Source organism: Anolis sagrei, chromosome 2 (assembly GCF_037176765.1).
Source record: "Anolis sagrei isolate rAnoSag1 chromosome 2, rAnoSag1.mat, whole genome shotgun sequence".
Taxonomy (NCBI): Eukaryota; Metazoa; Chordata; class Lepidosauria; order Squamata; family Dactyloidae; genus Anolis; species Anolis sagrei.
In genome coordinates, this window is record NC_090022.1 from 124,639,366 (window position 1) to 124,661,715 (window position 22,350).

At 41.3% G+C, this 22,350-nt stretch overlaps 1 protein-coding gene across 4 annotated transcripts in view; it reads right to left on the reverse strand.

Annotated features, from left to right (window-relative positions):
* Positions 1 to 22,350, reverse strand: part of PMP22 (peripheral myelin protein 22) — a 34,549-nt gene that overhangs the window by 11,227 nt on the left and 972 nt on the right. The window contains exons 1-3 of one of the 4 annotated variants that reach the window (XM_060764516.2): positions 19,654 to 19,762; positions 16,509 to 16,609; positions 15,275 to 15,374 (exon numbers count right to left, since the gene is read on the reverse strand). In XM_060764516.2, coding sequence (XP_060620499.2) covers positions 15,275 to 15,374; positions 16,509 to 16,586 — 178 coding nt within the window. In that variant the 5' untranslated portion in view covers positions 16,587 to 16,609; positions 19,654 to 19,762. Of the gene's footprint in view, positions 1 to 15,274; positions 15,375 to 16,508; positions 16,628 to 19,653; positions 19,763 to 22,350 lie in introns of those variants that run through there. The other 3 variants (XM_060764518.2, XM_060764519.2, XM_060764517.2) reach the window with 3 other exon arrangements.

Consider the following 22,350-nt stretch of genomic DNA (forward strand, 5'->3'; position numbering starts at 1 on the left):
TCTGGCAAGGTTGGCTTATTCCAACAATAATGCAAAACTTTTGTTATCTAAACAGGCAAAACAATATGAATGGATGATAATTACATTTCCAGTTTTTGATCTACATCTTTAAGAATGGCTTGCTAGATTTTCATTGTTACCCTGAGTTTCAATCCAAAACATGCATAGCATTTGATGCACATGTATGAGGGAAGTATAAAATGACTGCTCTGTGTTCTTATTCTAAAGGTAAAGGTTTTCTCCTGACATTAAGTCCAGTCGTGTCCAACTCTGGGGGTTGGTACTCATCTCCATTTCTAAGCCGAAGAGCCAGCATTGTCCATAGACACCTTCAAGGTCATGTGGTCAGCAGGACTGCATGGAAGCACTGTTACCTTCCCGTCAGAGCAGTATCTATTGATCTACTGAAATTTGCATGTTTTCAAACTGCTAGGTTGGCAGAAGCTGGGGCTAACAGTGGAAGCTCATGCCACTTTCCGCATTTGAACCTGTGACCTTTCAGTCAACAAGCCTATAAGCATATTGTTCTATATGCTTTCAATGCAGTGCCTGTCTAGTAGATTTCATATATATCCTTTAACCCCCAAACTTGCTCACTACCTCCTGGCAGTTCCCTGAAGATTTTTTTTAGTAGAAGTGAAAGCAGCTGTAAAATATAAAGAATGCAAACAATGCACTTGGAAACCCTTCTTCATATCTCTATGTACCAGCAAAATATCTACAAGATTTCAAACAGATTGCAGTTGGATGGCTCACTCTCCTTCATGGGTTTTTCTACCTGGCGACTTCTCCTTAAGAGAAAGAGGAGAGTGCCCTAAGAAGAGGCCTGGCACACTCAAGTCTTTCTGATTAGGGATGCATCTACACTGTAGAGTTAATACAGTTTGACATCACTTGAACTGCCAGAACACTTATTGGGATGAAACAAAACAATCCCTTCTAAAGACTGGAAAAGGCCCCACTGCAACAAAATATGGTCTTGCCAACTTTTTTCAACTGGCAGCAATTAGGCAGCCGAAGAAACACTTCTTGGCATGGAAGGTGTATGTGGCCAGAGGTCTTTGTGCTACTGTAAAAGAAATAGCAAAATAAAGAAAGGCCAACTTAAAGTCATTCAAATTATTCTGTTGCTTCTGCCAACATGATGCCTTCCAAGTACCCAATGCAAGATGGCCACAAGTCAGATAGGACTGGATTGGTAACTTACAATATCTGGAGAGCACAGAAGGTTTTACAACATGCAAAATTCTCTGCTGGAGACCTCTAGTGCCGAAGCTCAGGGGAGATAGCTAAAGCCCTCAAATAATTATGGGTACCTTAACAAACTGCACAACTCTATATCATAATTACAGAATTCCCAGCAAATTCCAGAATACGGTTACGAAGTTAATGTGTTAACTGTACAGTGCACACCTCATGACCATCCCCCAGATATTTTTTAAATACTGGCTATATGCTTGAATACAGTGTATTTTCTGACTTTAATAAGCATTCCAATGTATTCCATGGTATAAATATGCATAATATCCAATGGACCCAAAGCCAGAAACATGTTCATGTGAGGCAAAACACTTGTCCTGTCTAGCTGTTGGTATTCTTTGTCTATAAAATAAACCTATACTTACTAGCTGGTTGAAACTTACTAAGCAGTGTCTGGGATCTTGTATTAGTACTATGATAAATAACTATGATGAGAGAGCTTCATGACTGACACAATATACGCTAGCCAACCACAGTGCTGCACAACAGGGCATCACATAGTATGGGACTGTTGTGCAACAAGAGATGTTACAAGTTACACAAGATCTATGATACTCACTACAAAGGTCCCAATGGCATAGCATCATCTCCACTCCCCTCATGAGAATATGAATGCTGCACAACTCAATTCAACTTCATAGCATCTTAAATCGGTTTCAATGACATAACTTCTCAACAAGGATGCCAGCCCTTACTTATAATAGCTCATGTGACAACACCATAACACTTTTCCCAGGAGGTTTGGAGCCATGTGAGTTTTGCAATGGAATGTGCCCAGGGAGATCAAAACTACTTGGGTGGTGCACAATTGTGGAAATCCCTACTTCACGGCAAAACATGCTGAAGCCATAAAAGGCCTCTGCCAAAGAGGTCATGAAATATGTTCCCAGATGGGTTCTCCTGACACCATTCTTATGTGGTCTGCTCAGCTCAAGATAAAAGGTAAAATTCATGCAGGCAATTCAAATAACTCCATTAGACAAGACGTTTCACTTTCTTTGATTCAGGATGGTTCTTCTTATTTATGATTTCTGCTGTATTACTGCTGCCTTTTTTGTTTTGTTTTGTTTTTTAAAAAAATATGCTTATTTATCATAAGTCACTGCTAGAACTCTCTGTTCTGAGAACACCAAACCAATATCATAAATAAGTAAAGAATTGAGGGAATACAGCTGCTATATTTTGGAAATAACAAGAAGTTCTGGAAAACCTTGATTCTCTGAGAACATGAAGAATAATTGAAAAACCACCCAGAATACACAGAAGGAGGGCTCTAGTGTACTAAAACAAAGAACTCTGATACTCCCATTAGCCAACCAGATTCTTGGGAGAAAACCAGCACAGGACATATTGTAGGCCATAAAGAGCACCAACTAAAAACAACAGAATGTTGAAGACAATGGCAATAATAAGGTATCTGGTATTCTGAGAAGAAGGAACTGGTCAAACCACCTCTAAGTATTACTTGCCTTTAAAAAAAACCCATTAAAACCACGAGGCCACCATAACTAGCAAGTTGATTTAAAGGCAGATGCATATGCACACTCACATATATTCTGAGGCACCTATACACAATTCTCATGACTTGCAGTCACAATAATCTGTATCCCATTTAGACATTCCGAAAATGAACTATCATCCTGTCTTTGGGCAGCAGATTCCATAATCTGGTTATGCATTGTGAGAATAAATATTTCTTCTGGACTGTTCATATTAAGATATAAAAGCAAATGACTGCTCTCTTTTACTCCACCCTTTCCCCTGTAGAATAGTCAAAGAATTACAATAAATAAAATGCTTTATAATATTATAATACTAGGCTGGGTTTAGAAATCCTGGATATGGACTTGAAGCTGAATTCCTGCATCTAGTTCCTGGTTCCAGGACACATACACCTCCCCACTGATACTAGTATCTCTAGATGCTGAAGTCCCACTATATACAACAGTGTAGTAAAATGCCATTCATTATAAACCAAAGTTTCCATTTTAGGGGGGAAATAATATTTTCAAGACGTGGATAGTGTAATCTGTGGATGCTGAATCTGTGGATTAAGAAGGCCCTACTTTTTGGGGGAGATATAAGGAGGTTCTGAAATAGTTGGCCTCAACAGATGATTACAGCAAGCATATTATCAATAGAAAATAGATGCAGACAGGAGTTGACAATCTCATGTTTTTTGTAATAGTGGTAGGAGTGTCAGATCCACAAGGCAAAGCCCTTCCTAACACTCAATTGTGTAGGAAGACTTAATGGCTGATTTCTTCCAATTGTGAAACTGATAAAAACACAGGAGCCCTATGTCCTCTTTCCACTGAAAGTTATTGCACAGAGTTTGCATTAGTGTTGCAATGATATTTACTGGCTTTGCTCCTAGACTTCAAATACAATCTGATCCATGGAAAATTGCTGAATGAAACTTTGCTGCTACTGATCTTCCACCTTCTGTATCAAAGCTGGGAATCATGTGACCTTTCAAATGATGCCAGATTGCAAGTCCAGGTAACCTGGGGGAAAGCTGGGAGTTGCAGTCCAAAAATATCTGGAGGACCACACATTACTCAGTCCTGTGTTAAAAGAGTAGGGGCAACGAGAAAAGGTAAGGATTCGGCCATTTTAAGAGTATGCAGGACTTCAGGTTCAGCTTTTCCGAATTAAACACATGCATGGTAGAGCATCAAAAATATAAAGTAGAGGAAGGGGGGAAGCAGGGATGCACTTCAGCCTCCAGCAATGCCATTCAAAGAATGTTATCTAGTCCTGATGAAGAGCTTGCAATTCCATGGGGTCTCTGGCACCCGTCCACCAGCTCTTGCCTGGTGCTGCTTCCATGGGGAATCTGACCAATAACCTTTTCATGCACAAGTGGGATTCAGTCCTGAATTCCAGAGATAAGTCTGCACAAGGAATGTCTGGCAGGACAAACCAAACTATGAGAACAGCGTTTGTACTTGTAATTGTGGCATTCTGATCAGTTAATTGAGGAGTGATTCTAACGGGTAAGAATGTACTCAGTCCAAACAAGTATGTTCCAGACGTGAAGCCTAAGGGAGGGGGGCATTTCACTTTTAGTGAGCCATTTTTGATGCCAGAACACAACAGCAGCATTTCCCCACCCCAGTTTGCAGAAGTCAAGTCTCCTCAAGAATGCTGAATTACTGAAAAGCAGAATTACAATAAGTCAACTGTAACCAGAAAATCAATTTCTGTGGTTTCGCTTACCTGTGCTCAGGGGGGAAATTGTCTCCCAGGTTATTTTATGATAGATATTTCTCTTTCCCCCTCCCCGGGGTAAGTTACCAGAGTTGCTGTGGAGAAGCTATTAAATTCCAAGAAATGACACCTTTAGAATATGCTATATTATACTAAGTGAGGTAGTGGTGTTCATTCATATCCATGGTTTCACATAAGCATGGCCTGTCTGGAAATCTACCCTACAGATATGTGGCATTTTGTTGCATAAATTCTTAAAAGGTTTAATATGAAGAGGTTTTTTTTCAAATACTGGTCTTAATATAAATAAACATAATGCCAAATGCTTACCTAAATTCAAGAGGCCTTACGCCCCAGCTAGGTTCCACCAGAGCACAGCTCTAGATCTACATCAAAATCTTCAAAGGAAGACAACACTTTTCTCACAATACTGAAAATGCTGTTGTTATTGTGTGCCTTCAAGTTGTTTCCTATACCTTGTGACCTCAAAGCAACTCTATCATCGTATTTTCTTGGCATGGTTTGCTCTGAGAGGGTGTGGCACTGAAACCCTCTGAGGCTGAGAGAGTTTGACTTGCCCAAGGTCACATTGTGGGTTTCCATTGCTGAACTGGGATTCAAACCCTATAGCCCAACTCTCAAACCACTATGCTGTGCTCTTTGTGTTTTGTTGATTCTAAATCATTAAGATTCAAAGACTTATCAAACTTCATCAACAAATCTCAAAGATTCTAATACCTATTCTTACACAAAACAATAAAATGATTTTATTTAAATCTATTCAAGATATGTTTACACAACATAGAGCTTGAATAAAGTGCTAAAACATATGACTGGCTTTTCTCTGAGAAAGAATATTTATTTCAAATATGTATTTGCCTCCCTCAGACATTCACTTTTTGACAAAATAAACAAACAAACAAAATGTGTTTTTCAATCACCAGTTGTCTGAACCTTATGTTAACTTGCATGCATGCTCTTCACTAGTCAGCCCTCTACATTTGCAGGTTTTGCATATTTATTTGCAAATGTGATTAATAAATTCTCTCTAGAAATCTCTAGGTCCTCCAGAGTGACTCAATGGCTCACTTCCACTAGAAGTCGCACTGGAGGATTTAGATTTCTAAAAAGAGCATTTCTCTGTCATTTGCAGGTTCTCCAATGAGATTCTGTATTCAACTTCAGATGAAAATTAACCTTTGGCCTGTACTGGAGGACCCTGAGATCCCTTGCTAGGTGTTCTCTTAGCTTAAAAAACTGTGGGTTTTAATCATGGTTTTTCACTTTCACAGGAACCCTGTGCCCCTGACCCCAGCAAATATGGAGGGCTGGCTGTACTCTAACTCCGGGCACTTCAGTATCTCCCTCTAAGTATCATGATGATAAAGTTACAAACTTTATTCAAACACAATTCTGTGAATGAAAAGCACCATTAAGGAACACTAACTACCTAATGCATTCTTAGAAACACATGCCAGTATTACAGCTGGCTTCTGAAATCTCAGCCTCTTCCCAGTAGCAGTTCTTCAAACTAAAAACAGCTCCCAATTTACAGCAGCTTCTTGGAAAAGGGCAGCATAGCAGAAAGTATTCAGATGCTACAGTGAATCAATTGTCCGTAGAAATGCTGCCAACCTTGCATTAGCTTACCTTGGTTTTGACAGCATCGGTTCTATATTTTTAAGTGCTATATTTACTTACACTGAGCAGGAGCCTTTGAAAGGCATAAGCATTCTTCACAAAACCTACTGTATACTCATCTTCTTCTGCAGTTGGTGTCAGCTCTGAACTGAATCATATCCAATCACTGGAGGCTCTTCTGAACCTCAGTCTGGGGACCCCTTCTGCTCCAAGTCTCCTATCCATCAGGAGTAGTACCACATCCAGTGCCCTGGGGCAAAGATGGGGCATAATGCTCTATACCCAGAATGGTCAACTACATCCACAATAATTATGGGAGCTGTATTTCAGGAATACAAAGAATGCCACTGTGGTAAACTCTTTGCCTGGTGCACAGATGTTGGACTCAAAGCTTGTGAGTATGACATTTGACTTTAAAATGCCCTTTAATCTTTCCCCAACCTCATAGTGGCAAGTGCTGTTTATTTGGAATCTCCATTATCCCTAGTCCACATGGCAGATAATCCAAAGTGATGGTAGTTGTCATTCAATAACATCTGGAGACCCAAACTGGATAAAAACTAAAGAGCACTGACCACTACGTTAAAATATTATACAAGTAGTTCACCCTCTATATCCGTGGATTCCATGACCTTTTGAAGGCAACCATAAGGCTGATGTAGGTAGCCCTTGATTAAAATGGGTTAGACACTCCTGTCCTAATGGGTTCATGATGTGTGTTAAGTGGTGATCTTGGCATATCAGAATGCTGAGGATAGGGTAAGGAGTGACCGGTAACAATACCAGAGTACAGCCAATTCATTTACAGTGCACACACAAGCAGAAAACATTTAGCTATTTGAGACTTGCAATACTGTAGCTTTTGTTAGACTCCTAAGATTCAAAAGCCTTTCTGTGTTCACCACATGGTGGTAAGTCTGATAGTAGCAGTAAAGAATACCACTTCCTGACAATCAAGTTCCTGGAGTAATAACAGAAAGAAGGAGTGGGTAGGGTAAAGGCCCACTTTTGCAGTCTTCTTCTGGTTCTCATGATTTTAACTTCCACAAATGATTACTTCAAATGAACCTAATAAGACAGCTGTGCTAGATTTAGTGGCAGAGGAGTACTAAATAGAAATCAGCCTCTTCAGCATCAGAGAGAGTAATGAAATTATGTAAAATGGGCTGTATTACCACACCTACTTTTTTGGGAGTAAATCCTATTTAATAGAGGAAAGCTTGCTTTTAAGTGGGCATGCTGAGGATCAGGGCATTAGCTCCATAACCTTTTCAGTCCATTTTTAAATTAACTGTTTAGTGTTAAAACAGATTGCCCATTGTTTCTTGAGAAAATGCTCCACTAGCAAAATCCAGACATAAGTAGGACTAGCTTAATAATTACATACATGTTATCCCACAGCATGACTCAAGTGATGCTGGAATTCACAATGTGGTCCAGTTCTTGGAAAAGCCCTAATGTGTGCTTCTCTTACTCCTTGCACAGGTTCGATTGGGATGAGAATAATATGTACATACTTATACTTACAATCAATAGAGCCTCACTGACTTAAGACTTATTTCCATGTGGCCATGTAAAAGAGAAAGCAAAGTACAAGTCCTTTAAATCAGTTCCAAAAGATCCCAAAATATATCTACACAATAAAATCTAAATGGGAGATACAAATTAGAAAACAAACAAGTAGACAAGCCTAGCAATGCTGCAAAGAATAATAAAATGGTATTGATTCATCTACCAAAAATCTGAGCAAATTGAACAGCTGCTCATAACAAGAGTATGCACCAGATATCTATAGGTGTGTCTGTATGTCCAGAACTGGGAGTCAATAGAAGCACAAAAAATATGTTCACCTCAGATGTTTCCTGGATAATTTCTGCAGCTAAGCATTCCCAGTTGAATTCACACAGCTTCCACACAGGGTTCAAAACTCCATTAAAACTGGTGCTATTCAACTGAGAACATTGATCTATTCTTTGAACAAAATGATGAGCAAAACATTTTTGAATTCAAAACTGAGCTTAGAAAAGTTACTTTCTAATGCCTCCAATTCTTTCTGCTTCCATCAAATACTGTTTGTAAAGCCTTTACGCATCAAAGATTGAGTATTTCATGGTGGTTTTTTCTGAGATAAGACATATACTACTTCTCTATATATATGTGAAGTTTGGGTCTTTTCAATTTCACTTCTCAAAGCAATCCTAACCTCTCTTTTCTGGTGCAAACAAGTTCCACAATTCACAGAACAACAATTATGAACAGCATCTATAATGTGAAATACAAGCACAGCCAAATTTGTCCATGCATGAATGACTCTGAAATGGCCTGTCTACCCCTGCATTTATAGTCAGTACCTAAACTAATACCACTAAATGCTGATTAAGGACATAGCTGCCAACATATAAATCTGCTGTATTGTTAAAAAGATATATCCAGGCTCTTGCATACTGGGGAGCTACCGCTAGGGGCCAGCAAAGAGTCACAAAAGAGCACAGGCTGTACACACCCAAGTTCCCTTTTCCTGAAAAAAAATGGGAGCTATGGACTTTTCAGCATTTGTCATAGCTGAAATTTCCCAAAATAGCAGAATCTGCTCAACATGGGGCACTCATGGTTTGATTACTGAACTGTCTAATTAGGAGCCTTTGGAACCTAAACTATTGTAGGTCTCACATATATTGAATTAAGTTTGTTTTACCCAATTATCTCAAGTTCCTTTAGAAATTTTTGGATTTAAAAACAAAATATTGCAGTTTAGGGTATTCCATTATCTGGATGGAGGCCAAAAGGAGGCAGTAAACAGAGAAAGACAGTTCATTTTACAGGGAGAGGAGGATTTGAAGGAGGAAAACCATTCCCCAGTTTTCACTGGTTATTTCCCCTCCCCACTTCCCATTTCATAAATGAGGGTTGTTTCCATGATGGGGACATGGATGAGGGGGTTAACAGGAAAATGGAGAAATTGTTTTACTCCTTCAAATCCCCCTCCCCCTGTAAAATGGACTGCCCTTCTCTGTCTAGCGTCCCCTTTTGGTCTCCACCCTGATAATGGAACGGTAACCAATTCAGGAATTACTCTCTACTGGCCACCTTCATACCCAGGAGGCAAGAATCTATGCAACTAAAAAATGTTCCCAATTATACTTTTTACAGACAATACTAAGTAAGTTTAGGCAGACAACATGAGTCAAGAGGAGGCTCAAGTTACACTGAGATATACATGAATTAAATAAGCAATGACCAGTAGTTCCAAAATATCCTAAGTGACAGCACTGCCCACTATTTCAGATTGGTTCCTGATTGTCATCTTGGATATGGCAACAACTGGTTCAATGGGAATGTACTGAAATGCCCTTAGCCCTTTTAGGACCACAGATTTTTCTCATTCCCTAGAAGTCCAATACCTTTTGCTGGATGAAACGAAAAATAAAATGGCACACTCTTTCCATTCCATGTCAAAAAGTTGACTGAACTGAGAGTTTAATTTTTCTACTACACCAGAAATGGGAAAGCCTCCTTTCAGGCACTCAAACAGGAGAAGCAAGTTCCAAGAACACACAACAGGCATTGTGTCCCACAGCAATGTCCTCCCAACTCCTTACTGCCACCTCCTAGTATCCATCACTTGAAGCTGTCACTTCATTCAACCAAATGGTTGGGTAAATCTAATCTCCTTCCTGCCCCCCCCCCCCCACACACACACACACAAATATGGTACTATGACTGAATTCCAAGTCATTGTGAGTCTCAGCTGGGAGAAAAGCAGTGTACAAAGGAAATAAATGGCCAAACAGAGTTTTATGGAGCAGAAGAGGTTCCTAGATGAATTCTGACTGGCAAATCCAACAAATGTTGTCACTAGCCTTCATTTAATGTACAAGAGCAGGGTATTATTTACAGATTAAACAGAAAGCTACCCTATGTTATAGCATGTGAGTCTACAAAACTATTATGTAATGAAGAACATAAGAAATGGCATGACCACGTCTACTTCTTCCCAAAAAAATGGGTATTTTTAAGCTTCCAAGCTTAACTCTCTGCTTGGAACAGTACTACGAGCAAACAAGATCAAGGGGATGTGAAGATACAGTGAAATCTTGATGGGTTAATTAATTCATTAAATCAACTACAAATGTTCCTTCCAAATTCAGTTTATAGGTATTAAGAATGTAGAACTCCAGTGAAAGTGACAAATTGAATAAAGAAATGTCATTTTTTTAATTGAGAGAATACATCTCTAGGAATTTCCCAAATAGGAAGGAGAATAACTTTTGCACTGGCCCAAAATACAGGCAAGAATCCCGTGACTTCTCTTAATGTGAAAATGCTTAATGCTGGACACCACATAGTCCATTCCCTACCACCACAACTGCACCCCTGGGCCAATTCATATGGCCCATGTAGAGGGGCCCTGTGTCTCTTGTTAAGAGTGCTTAGTAGTGCAGTCCTATTTGGTCATACAAGTTGAATATCTCTGATCCAAAATACCTGAGACCAGAAGTATTTTGAATTTTGGATTCCCCCCCCCCCCCCAATGGATTTTGGAATACTTATGCCTGAATATACATACATAATTAGACATCTTGGAGATGAAGTTCAAGGCTTAAAACGGAACACTTTTATGTTACATGTACACATTTTGCACATAACCTTAAGGTAATTTTATATATTTTAAAATAATTTTGTCCATGACATAAAGTTTGTATACACAGAACCATCAAAATATAGAGTTGTCACAATAGCTGGCACCTATATGGGCAGTTTTGGATTTTGGAGTATTTCAGATTTTGGAGTGCTCAACTTGTAATAAGAAACCAAGTTATATTTGTTGTTTAGCTCCTCCCACTGATGGATCATTGTGACCATCTGCAACATTTTACTTCCTGATAATTCTTTAATCCAAAACTTCCAGATGTTACTCATTACACAAGGCGGGGGATGTGCTGATAAATGTGGAACTGAATTCTTTCAAGGACATTAATTTCACATTGAGCATTTTGGTAGAGCTTTTCAAAATATGCAGCATTCTAGTGGAACAGAGCCTTTAACTCAACTTTTAGCTGTGAATAAACCTGAAGGGCTTATTGAAGAGATTCAAAGGAAATGCCTTAGGCTTACATTTCATGATGACTCAAGCTGAGGTCATTCAATGAAGTTACTAGTTTAGATAATTTAAAACTGCGGGGATTCCATCTTCAGTATAGTGATGATGAAGAAAAGAATGTTATATTCAAGTGAAAGCCTTAGAGACATCATCTCAGAAACAGGAACAAGGAGAGGAAACAATGCTTATGGTGCCGGTGTGGACCTGGATATATTTCTTTAATGGCATCTTCAAGGCATCAAATAAATACAAGGAGAAAGGTGGGTGACAGCTGACAATATACTTAATGTGTTGATATGCCACACATTGTTATGTTCTTGTTCTCTATTGACAATGGCTGGCAAAGATGTAGAAGGGCCACCTCCTTACCAATGTTTTGCCCCTTCCCCTCCCCATCACAATTGTTTATGCTGTAGCCCTGGATATGGCTTATTTCCCCTACTCACACACTCCCTCTCCAACCTCCCCCAAACCTGCATCTTCTTTGGTGAACAGTAGGAACTAGGCCTGGGTAACAACGGAAAAATTTGTTTCTAAAATCGATTTGTATTTGGGGGTTTTTTTGTTTCGATATTTAAAATAATTACAAAATTTTCCTTTTAAAAAGTTTGATATTTACGAAATTTCGTAAATGGTAAAAAATTAACAAATCGATTTCCGAAACAATAACGAATCGTTTCGTTAATGGCGGACGCGACCGCGAAATATGCTAAAAAACCTCCAAAACCTTCTGAAGCTTCCCTCTCCCTCTGTTGTTGACTGTTGGTGTGATATTATAATTTTTTTCACTAATTAAACCATAAAACTGGCCCAGACATGCGGAAATAATAACGAAACGACCTCAAAACAATAACGAAACGAATACAATATCGAAATACGAAGCATTTACAAAACGTTTTTGAAAATTCGTTTTTTTTAATAATTGCTCCAGAATGGTTCGTTATTGTTTTGTAATTGAAAAAAATAACGAATTATTAACGAATTACGAATTAACGAAACGAAACCGCCCAGCCCTAGTAGGAACATATGCTAACATTTTCTCCATGAACAATTCATCTAAACCAGTTACCAAGAAATGTAAGAATTTGAGTTGGGTGGAGTATATAACTGCTGACAGAAGAACCACCTAAGGTCAGTGGGTATTTGTAAAGAACAAATTGAAAACAGTTAAGTACAGGTCACAGCTCGGATGTTTATTTCCTCTCTTCCTCCTTTCATGGTCAGCATACTGCTTTCAGCTACATGCCTGTCTCATCTTGATATAAGATCCTAACTTATGGCTATGCTTTCTATTTTGTACCGTACCATTTTAAGTTATACAAATGAGGAACAACAGCCTTACTAAATCAGAACAAATATCTGTCTAGTTTTCTTATCAGCATTTTCCAGCAAGGTGACATCAGTAAACTTATATCTCCATTTGAAATAATATGGCCCATGAATTACAGGGTTCCATTCTTAGCCATTATGGCTAAAACAGAAAGGAGCTCATGTGATTCCTCCTCCATTACATTTGTATTTCCCAAACTGCTATCATAACCCCAATACAAGAGACCTGAAACTCTTCAGCATTTGGGCAGCACTTCAGGGTTCCTGGTCAAGCTGGTTAGAGCCTTCAACATGAGCTTCATGTCAGTGCAGATACATTGTAACAATTTGTGTCAAGCCCTTGAAATGGCTAACAGGAATTGATACATTTGTCTTCCACGGAAATGATGAATGTAGCAAAAAATATCACAGCACTGGATGTACTGAAGGAATCCATGTTTTAGTAAAGCTTGATAACAGAAAGACTATTCTACCAGAACTGGACCTATTTTCATGCAAAGGAAGATGGCAATCCAAGGCAGAAGATACTTGAGAGCAAAGAAATGCCAGGATACAGGGCTATGAGCATGCCATATAGCCTGACTGTTAGCTTTAGGTGCTGGCATGCTACCAGTATTGATCTGCTAGCCCTCATAATTTCTGAATGTAAAATAGGAGGCATTATCCTTTGTTGCAAATCTACAAATATTCAGCTTTCCATAACTAATACATATTCATCGGGTTTTACTTGTAGGCTATTTTGGAAATCTAACCCATGTACTAATCTACTCAATATGGATTACAATTCCTTCAGAATTATAGAAACAAAGTGATTTTGATAATGTATGGAGAAAATTTATTGAAAAAGGATTAAAAAATAAAGAAGGAAAGTTACCTCCACAAGAAGAATTGAAATTTTGGACAGATGACATGTAAAAGCTGTGACTTGAGAGGGGGAAGGGGAGCACAGTGGTGAGGGACAGAAAATATGTATAAGCAGAAAAAAATAACACTAGATGCCAAAAGTATGGCAGGTTGTATCAAATAATATGTATCTGCTGTAAAACAATGTATAACAAATGTATTAAACCATGATAAAATAATAAAAATATTTTTTAAAAAACAATTCCTTCAGAATTTTAGTTACCCTTTTTGGTATCTTCTCTATCCTGATATTTTTGCATTGGGATGACCAAAACCAATGGAGGAAAATGTCACACTGAGTCTAATCTGCCATTGGAATTTTTCAGCCTTTTGGGGGAATTCTGCTACCATGAACTTACAACAGTTTTCTAAATACATGCTTACCTCATAGTTCACTTCTCCCTTGTCTCGTGAATTAAAGTAAGTCAATATAGTTAATGAAGCAACAGATAGGGAGGAGAAGCTAGAAACATCTTTCTTGGTAGAGAAAATTATATGATTTATTCACATCACATGTGTCATATCTTCTGAATAAGCACTAGTCTTTTGCCCCATGGATACAAAACTCATTTAGGGAAAGTCAATGAAAAGCTGTCTAGCCCTTCCTAAAATTAAAGAAGGAAACACAAAGTAATAAAAACATACCACACAAAGAAAAATACTGGTATCATCTCATGAGAAATCTTTTAGCCCCTTATATTTGTCAATATCAGCTAAAATACGAAGTTTTTGAGAAGAGAATATTTTTTGTTACTAAACAGGAAAGACTAATTTAAAAGGACCAGTTCCTAAGTTGTCAAAACAAAATGCTGGCATTCTCCAACCTCTAATCTCAGATGTTGGTGGCCGAGAATTGAAATTGTGAGTAAATATACACAGGACTGGAATCTTGATTTGCCAAATACTACAATTCTCAGTCATTTGTCTGCAAAACACCAGCAGTGATCCAAGCTATAGAATATTAAGACTCAAGAACATTATTTTTCCTTTATACCATTAGAAATATTCTGCCCATAAAGATACCACAATCTTCCTTCTGTTGTCAAGATTTGGAATGCAGTAACCAAGTTCAGAATGTGCTAATAGTTAAAAGAAATATCAATTGTTTTTAAAAGCCATGGACAGCTATTGAGGTAAAGCAGAAGGCATCAGCCAAAGCAGACCAGATATAAATTCATGATTCAAGCAACCATTTCTGAATTAACCACTCCCTTCATGTGTAACACTTCACTTTCTTCCATCAGCAAATCAGATCCCAAAGGGTCCCATGGTCTTTAATAGATGGCATGCAGCCACTTCTTTTGGCAAGTGAAAAGAGCATATGCCAATAAAACCCAGAGGTTCACAGTGCAAATCCAATCACCAGGTTTGCTGCAAGGGTTGTAAATGCAGATGACCTGCGAGTAGTGGTTTTTTTTAAAGAGTGAGGATAATACTACAAAGTGCACATTGTTGTGGGAATGTCTGCAAACTACATGGAGACAGAATGATGTAGTGGTTTGAGTGCTGGATTAGGATTCTGGGGGACCAGTGTTCAAATCCTTCCTCAGCCATGGAAACATATTGGATGACCTTAGATATGCCATATTCCCACAGCTTCAGAAGAAGCAAACCTTGCATAGAAAACCTCATGATAGGCTCACTTTTGGATTGCTCTAAATTAGAAAATAATTTGAAGATATATAGTAACAACAAATACAAACAGCATTTTAAAATACTAGCTTATTGTCACATCAGTCTGGAGGAATCATAGTACAAGAAAGAAGGGTAGTGAGAAGGGTTTTTCATCACACAATAAATCAGAACAACTGCAACTGAAATTCTTACCATTTGGAGATGATGTGTTACAATGAAATGAACTCAGGGCCGTCTGTGTGGTGCAGTTCTGCCAAAGATCTGCCACGTGACCACTTCCTACAAGCCATTGCTGAAAGAGAAGCACAGTATCATGAGAATTGGGAAGGTCCAGAGCCAATCAAAGCACAATGGAAACTTTGCACTACATAGATGTATTTCTCTCCAGAGGAGGCTTCCATGCAAATTCAGCTTGACTTAATTCCCTGATGTATTAAGGAATGAAATAGATTAATCCAGGGACAAAAACACTTATAAAAAGTTTTTTAAGCATCTATATGCATAGCTAAAGTTCCTTTCCCAAAGTGAGCACATAGTTGTACACATTCCTCCTTTCACTGACCACAAGGAGAATATGTCACTCCTTCATTCCTTTGACCCCAGTAGGGGAGCAAAATATTAACACCACCACTTTGAGAAGAGGAAATCCCATTCCCTTGAACTACCTTTTCCAAAAGCAAAGCTCTGGGAACTCTTTTGTAGAAATGCTCCTAGTACCTCCATTATGAAATTTATATGCATGTGCAAGACATTTTTTTGAAAATCATTTAAACAAAAGTTGCTAAAGTTGCTGATTGCACAACAAAATACAATTGGATATGGATCCAAATCCACTGCCATATCTCTGCATAAAGCAACAGAATGATTGCTTCTAATTTTAAAAGAAGACCATGGATATAAAATCTCCATCAGTCTTGGAAACTTTTTTTCTGATGCTATACAATGACTAAGAAAAGTAACTTGGTATAAGAGGAAAACACTTTTCACATCCTCAAACTCTAGCTCAAATTAATCAAATATTTTCAAAAAAAATAAAGTATTACATTTAGTGTCAATTACCAAAAGATGAGTAATATCTGAAAAATCAGACTTATCTTTGGTCAATTATTTAACAGACAATATAGCTATCTTAACTGCAACAGCCTCATTCTTTTTTTATAAACTAACAGGGCTTATAAACCAATCAATTCCTTACTAAGCAAGACAGCCCAATCCTACACTTCTTGAATGAAGTTTCCTTCCAAACCAACTAAATTTAATCCCTACCAGCAGATACAGGACTGAAGTTTTTAAAATATTTACATTGAAACAAGCTCCTATGTTTGAAAATAGTTTCATGGAATCTTTATCAGCTTTCCATGACTATTAAACCCTAGAAGCAATCTGGGAGAAGTAAAAATAAACCAAGAGTGCTATTTGTACTTACGCTGACAATTGTAGAAACGAAGAGAAGGACAAGCACGGCGACATGGAGCACAATGATTACCAACAACAAGAGGAGCATTTTGACAGAATGGTTGGGTTGATCTAGGAGAAGAGAAACACCTTTGAGTAGAAGAAAAGAAGTCTGTTACCTGTGGTAAGCTATGCTATATGAACACAGACAAGCCTATCCCTCAGAAGCGAACAGTAGAGGGTGCCTCTGAGGCAAAATAAACTGAGCTCAACGGTTCACTGTAAAAAGACTAAAGCATTCAACCAAATTATACATTCACTTTATGAAAGGAAGGTGGCTTAAGACTATGTGTGGAAAGTGATTGAACGTTTTTACTTCTTAAAAGAAATAGTTGAGGAAAGGATGGGGGGGGGGGGGGGGCTTTGAAAGATTCAACCAATCTGGCAGGTTTGAAAGGGAAGGGGGAGTTAAATTAAACCCAACCCAGGAAAATGGGGCACACTCACAGCACCATTAACCAGAATTTACAAAGTTTTGAATAAAAAAAACCCCACACCTGCCCACTCCCTAAAATATATCACCTTTGCTTATTTCCCTTCCCAGAACTGCATTCTATTCCTCCCTCCCCCACCCACTCAAATTTGAAAAAGTTTATGATGATTCCTGGAATATGGAGGAAAGCAAACATTCTCACATTCCTCAAAGTTTCCATCTGGGGAAAGGGAAGGCGCTCTCTTCTGAAAAAAGTAACGGACACATTTTAAAAGTTCCTCAAAGGTGTGCTCAAGAAAGGAATTTTCAGTCAAAAGCTAGCGAGGCATAAATGAAGTAGAAAAACAGAGTGGCCAGCCATGGGCTCTAGGGACCTGGGAGGCGGGAGTGGAAACCGTTATGCCACAAAGCCACCATTCTCCTCCCCTGAATATCCATCAAGAGTCCACTAGCTTGGCCTGCCCCACTCTTCCCCCTTAAGGCTAGGGACAAACAGAAAAATACACACAAAAGGTTGAGGTGGAGGGGGACACTTTTTAAAAGGAGACCAGTTTAGGTTACGTAGGACTAGTTTGGAAGGGGCACACAAGCCCCAAACATTCAGAACTATCACAGCAGGAGATGTTTGCAATATCCTAGGAAATGCGCAAGAGCAAAAATAAAGAGTGCACCTACACTGTAGAACTAATGCAGTAAATTCTTGGGAGTTGTGGTTTTACAAACCTATTCTGCTTCACCAGCTCCTGTCGTGCATCTACTACACTATAGAAGGAATGCAATTTGATACCACTTTAACTGCCATTGTTGAATGCTATGGAGTCATGAGTAGCAAGAAAGGGCCTTCCACACGGCCATATAACCCAGAATATCAAGGCAGAAAATATTACAATGTCTGCTTAGAACTGAGCTGTCTGAGTCCACACTGCTATATATTCCAGTTCAAAGCAGAAAATGTGGGATTTTATTCAACTGTGTAGAAAGGGCTTAGGTTGTAACCCTTCTTCTTCCCATGAACCTTGAGCCCCTAGCTCTTAAACATAAAGCAACTACATTTATTCTAAAGTGTAGATGCACCCAAAGCAAGGAGGAGTGTCTTTCTAAGGCCCCTTCTACACAGCTGTACAAAATCCAGATGACCTGCATTGAACTGGCAGTATAGACTCAGATAATCAAGTTCAAAGCAGATAATCCAGATTATCTGCCTTGATATTCTGGATTCTATGGCAGTGAAGAAGGGCGCTAAGACTGGAGGAAAGGCCCAAAGAGAAGAGCTCTGGTCTTTCAAGAAATACAACAGAAGTAAATGCACACACCCAATGGGCCAAGAGCATTCCATGCAAAGGGATGCCTGGGGAAGCTAACGCTCCCTCATTCTGTCTCTGGGCCCTTCCACATACCCAGAATATCAAGGCAGAATAACCCACATTATCTGCTTTGAACAGGGTTATCTGAGGGCCCTTCCACACAGCCCTATATCCCAGAATATCAAGGCAGAAAATCCCACAATATCTGCTTTGAACTCAGATAATATGGGACTTCATACCTTTATATTATGGGATACAGGGTTGTGCAGAAGGGCCCTCAATCCACACTGCCATATATCCCAGTTCAAAGAAGATAATGTGGGATTTTGTATTGTGGAAAGCTTTCATGGATGAAATCACTGGGTTGTTGTGACCTCACAACCTCTGAGGATGCTTGCCACAGATTCAGGCGAAAACATCAGGAGAGAATGCTTCTAGAACATGACCATACAGCCCGAAAAACCTACAGGGGAAGGGGACCTATATGCCTGGATCTAATTCCAGGTTTTCTGCATTAAACTGGATTATGTGAGTCCTCACTGCCAGATAATCTGGGATGAACAGAAAACCTGGAACCATATCTTGGAATATAGGGCCTGTCTGGAAGGGCCTTCCAAAGTGCGACAGGCTCCCTTTGGAGGCTGCTATCCCGGTCTAGCATGGCCATGGGGCTTCTCCTTCGACACAGACGCACACCCCTCGCAGGGCGGCCCCAGGCCCTTCCTCAGAGGCGGGCTTCCAAGTCTGCCAAGTGCCGGGATGGAGGAACTGAACTCCAGGGAGAGAGAGGGAGGGAGGGGAGGGGAGGGGAGGGAGGGAGGGGAGGGGGGAGACCTACGTGCTCAAATGTTTCCAGCCGTTTCTAATTATATCAGCCCCAGCGCAGCGCAGAGTAAACGCACTCGCTTTCCTCCCCGACGAGGCAAAGCCCACCCCGCAGCCCTCCCCACGACGCTTGGCGCCCGCTTCCCTTCTACACATTGTGCCGCGGAGGCAGTTCGAGGCCACTTCGCGCTGCCCTGGCTCCGTGCTGTGGAAAGGGCCGTCTCACCCAGTCTCTCGCCTTCTTTGGGCGCCTCACTGAAGTCCAACTCCCATGGCAAGGAGCCAGGGCAGTTCTAGCGCTAACTCGACATATTAGCTACAGATCTACATCCTCCGCCCCCCCCCCCTTCTCCCACCCTGGACCTTCCACAGATATATAAACCCAATTTCCCAAGTTTCCAACAGACCTCACAACCTCTGAGGATGCCTGCCACAGATGCAGGCGAAACGTCAGGAGAGAATGCTTCTAGAACATGGCCATACAGCCCGAAAAGCCTACCACAACCTCCCCTTGGCGTTCAAAAAAGGCGGGAATGGATGCCACTATTACTTACTGCTCTTCAAGGAGAGAGACGCGTGTGTTCCCCACTAGGTCCTGGGCTGCGTCGGGAGCGCGCTTCTGCTCCTCCTTCCTCTGCTGCGCTCCCTGAGCCGAAAAGCGCGCCTCCCCGCCGGCCTCTCCCTCCCCCCCTCCCTCCCTCAGCCCACGGAGGGGGCGGGGCCCCAGCGCCAAGCGGGGTGGGCCCGCCTGCCTGCCCCGGAGGGCTAGAAATACTCCCACGGAGGGAGGGAGGGAGGGAGGCGAAGAGAAAGGCAGAGCGTGCAGTTGTGAGGAGAAAGGGAAGCCCCCAACAAGGCCGTTCTCTGGCGCCCTGGGTGGGGAACTCAACCTGCCCTCACCCTTGCATTGCTCCCCTGGCCACGGAAGGGAGGTCGGCAGGCAGGCAGGCAGCGGGTTTGGAGGAATGAATGGTCGAACCTCGGAGGCTGACTCGAAGGGATGTCGGAGAAGAGTTTCCCTAGTTCAATCTGAAGTCTAAACCACCCTTCATGCCCACCACGAAGCAGGAGAGGATCACTAGGTAGCCCAGCATGGGCAAACTGGAGCCCTCCAGGTATTTTGGACTTCAACTTCCACAATTCCTAGCAGCCTCGGGCCCTTTCCTTTCCCCCTCAGACGCTTAAGCGCCTGAGGGGGAATGGAAAGGACCCGAGGCTGCTAGGAATTGTGGAAGTTGAAGTCCAAAACACCCGGAGGGCCCAGTTTTGCCCATACCATTTATTTCTCATGTCAGGAGCGACTTGAGAAACTGCAGGTCGCTTCTGGTGTGAGAGACTTGGCCGTCTGCAAGGACAGTGCCCAGGGGAAGCCACCCATGCCTTTTTCTTCCATATCAGGAGTAACTGGTGTCGTTTCTGGTGTGAGAGAATTGGCCGTCTGCAAGGACGTTACCCAGGGGACTTCGGGATGTTTTACCATCCTGTAAGAGGCTTCGCTCATGTCCCCATGCCTGATCTAGCCCCATCTCCATGGATCATTTTATGCAGTTCTGAGCTAGCTTTAAACTGCGGTGGCCAAACCACAAATTCCCGCCAAAGTGTGTGGAAGGAAGGAAGGAAACTCCCAAGGGAGGCGCACCAGTGCTCTGTGGGGCGTGTCCGCCCCACCCGGGCCTCAAGTTGGGTCCAGAATTTCTTCTATAAACATCTGCATGACGAAAACAGTATCTTCGGGAGCAGCTTGAAACAACCTTGAATGACACGCATTGGTGGGGCCAGAGAAGGTGGCGCCTATTAGGGGAGACCCTACTCCTCGAAAGGAGGAGGAGGAGGAGGAGAAGATTCCATTCCCCGAAGTCCCCCCACTCTCTCTGTGTGTGTGTGTCAGAAGCGACTTGAGAAACTGGAAGTCACTTCTGGTGTGAGAACTGGCCGTTTCCAAGGACATTATCCAGGGGACGCCCGGATGATTGATCATCCTTATAGGAGGCTTCTCTCATGTCCCCGCATGGGATGCTGGAGCTGACAGAGGAAGCTCAACCCGCTCTCCCCCATTGAGGGCTCGTTCTCTCTCCCTAGCCTCTGGACGCCTCTAGACCAGTCGTTCTCAACTTATGGGTCCCCAGATGTTTTGGCCTTCAACTCCCAGAATTCTTAATAGCTGGTAAACTGGGATCCTAACAACTGGTAAACTGGGATTTCTGGATTTGTAGGTCAAAACACCTGGGGACACACAGGTTGAGAACCACTGCTCTACACTGTCACCACCTTCCCACGCCCTAACCTCGCTCTCGAGCTGCCAAAGGCTCAATGGGAGCTGTCATTAGGTGAGGCCCCAGCACTCTAGTGAGGCTGTTAAAGGCTCCTCCCTAAATTACAAACCCAGAATTCTGCAGGAGGCAGAAACCGGATTTTAATTGGGGTTTTTTCTCTAGTGTGATGAAGTAGTAGGAAAGACTCCTTCCATACACCAGTATAAAATCCCACATTATCTGCTTTGAATTTGGTTATATAGCCGTGTGGACTCAGGGCCCTTCTACAAAGCCATATAACCTAGAATATGAAGGAAGAAAATCCCACAATATCTGCTTTGAACTGGGTTATCTGAGTCCACACTGCCATACATTCCAGTTCAAAGCAGATAACGTGGGGTTTTATTCAGCTATGTGCAAGGAGCCCCAGATAATTCAGTTCAAAACAGATATTGTGGATTATCTGCCTTGATAATATGGCTGTGTGGAAGGTTATGTGCCCTTGAGCTGAGAAAGTTAAAGCCTTGTGAAACTACAACCCCCAGGTCTCCATAGCATTGAGCCCCGGCTGTTCAAGTGGCATGCTGTACCAGTGTTTCCCTGATCAGTGGCTGAGGCACTGGGAGCTGAAATCCAAAACACCCGAGAGTCAGAGTTTGGGAAACATTGGGGGCCCTTCCACACAGCCCTATATCCCAGAATATCAAGGCAGAAAATCCCACAATATCTGCTTTGAACTGGGTTATCTGAGTCCACAGTCAGATAAAATGGGATTTTCTGCCTTGATATTCTAGGACATAGGGCTGTGTGGTCGGGCCTTGAGTCCATACTCAGATAAAGTGGGATTTTCTGCCTCGATATTCTGGGCTATAGGGCGGTGTGGCTATAGGGCCCTGAGACTGTTGCTACATCATCAGCCAACTGGTGTCTCTCTATCCAAGACAGAAACACAGAGTGGATCTACTCTGCCCTATATCCCGGATTATCTAGCAGTGTAGA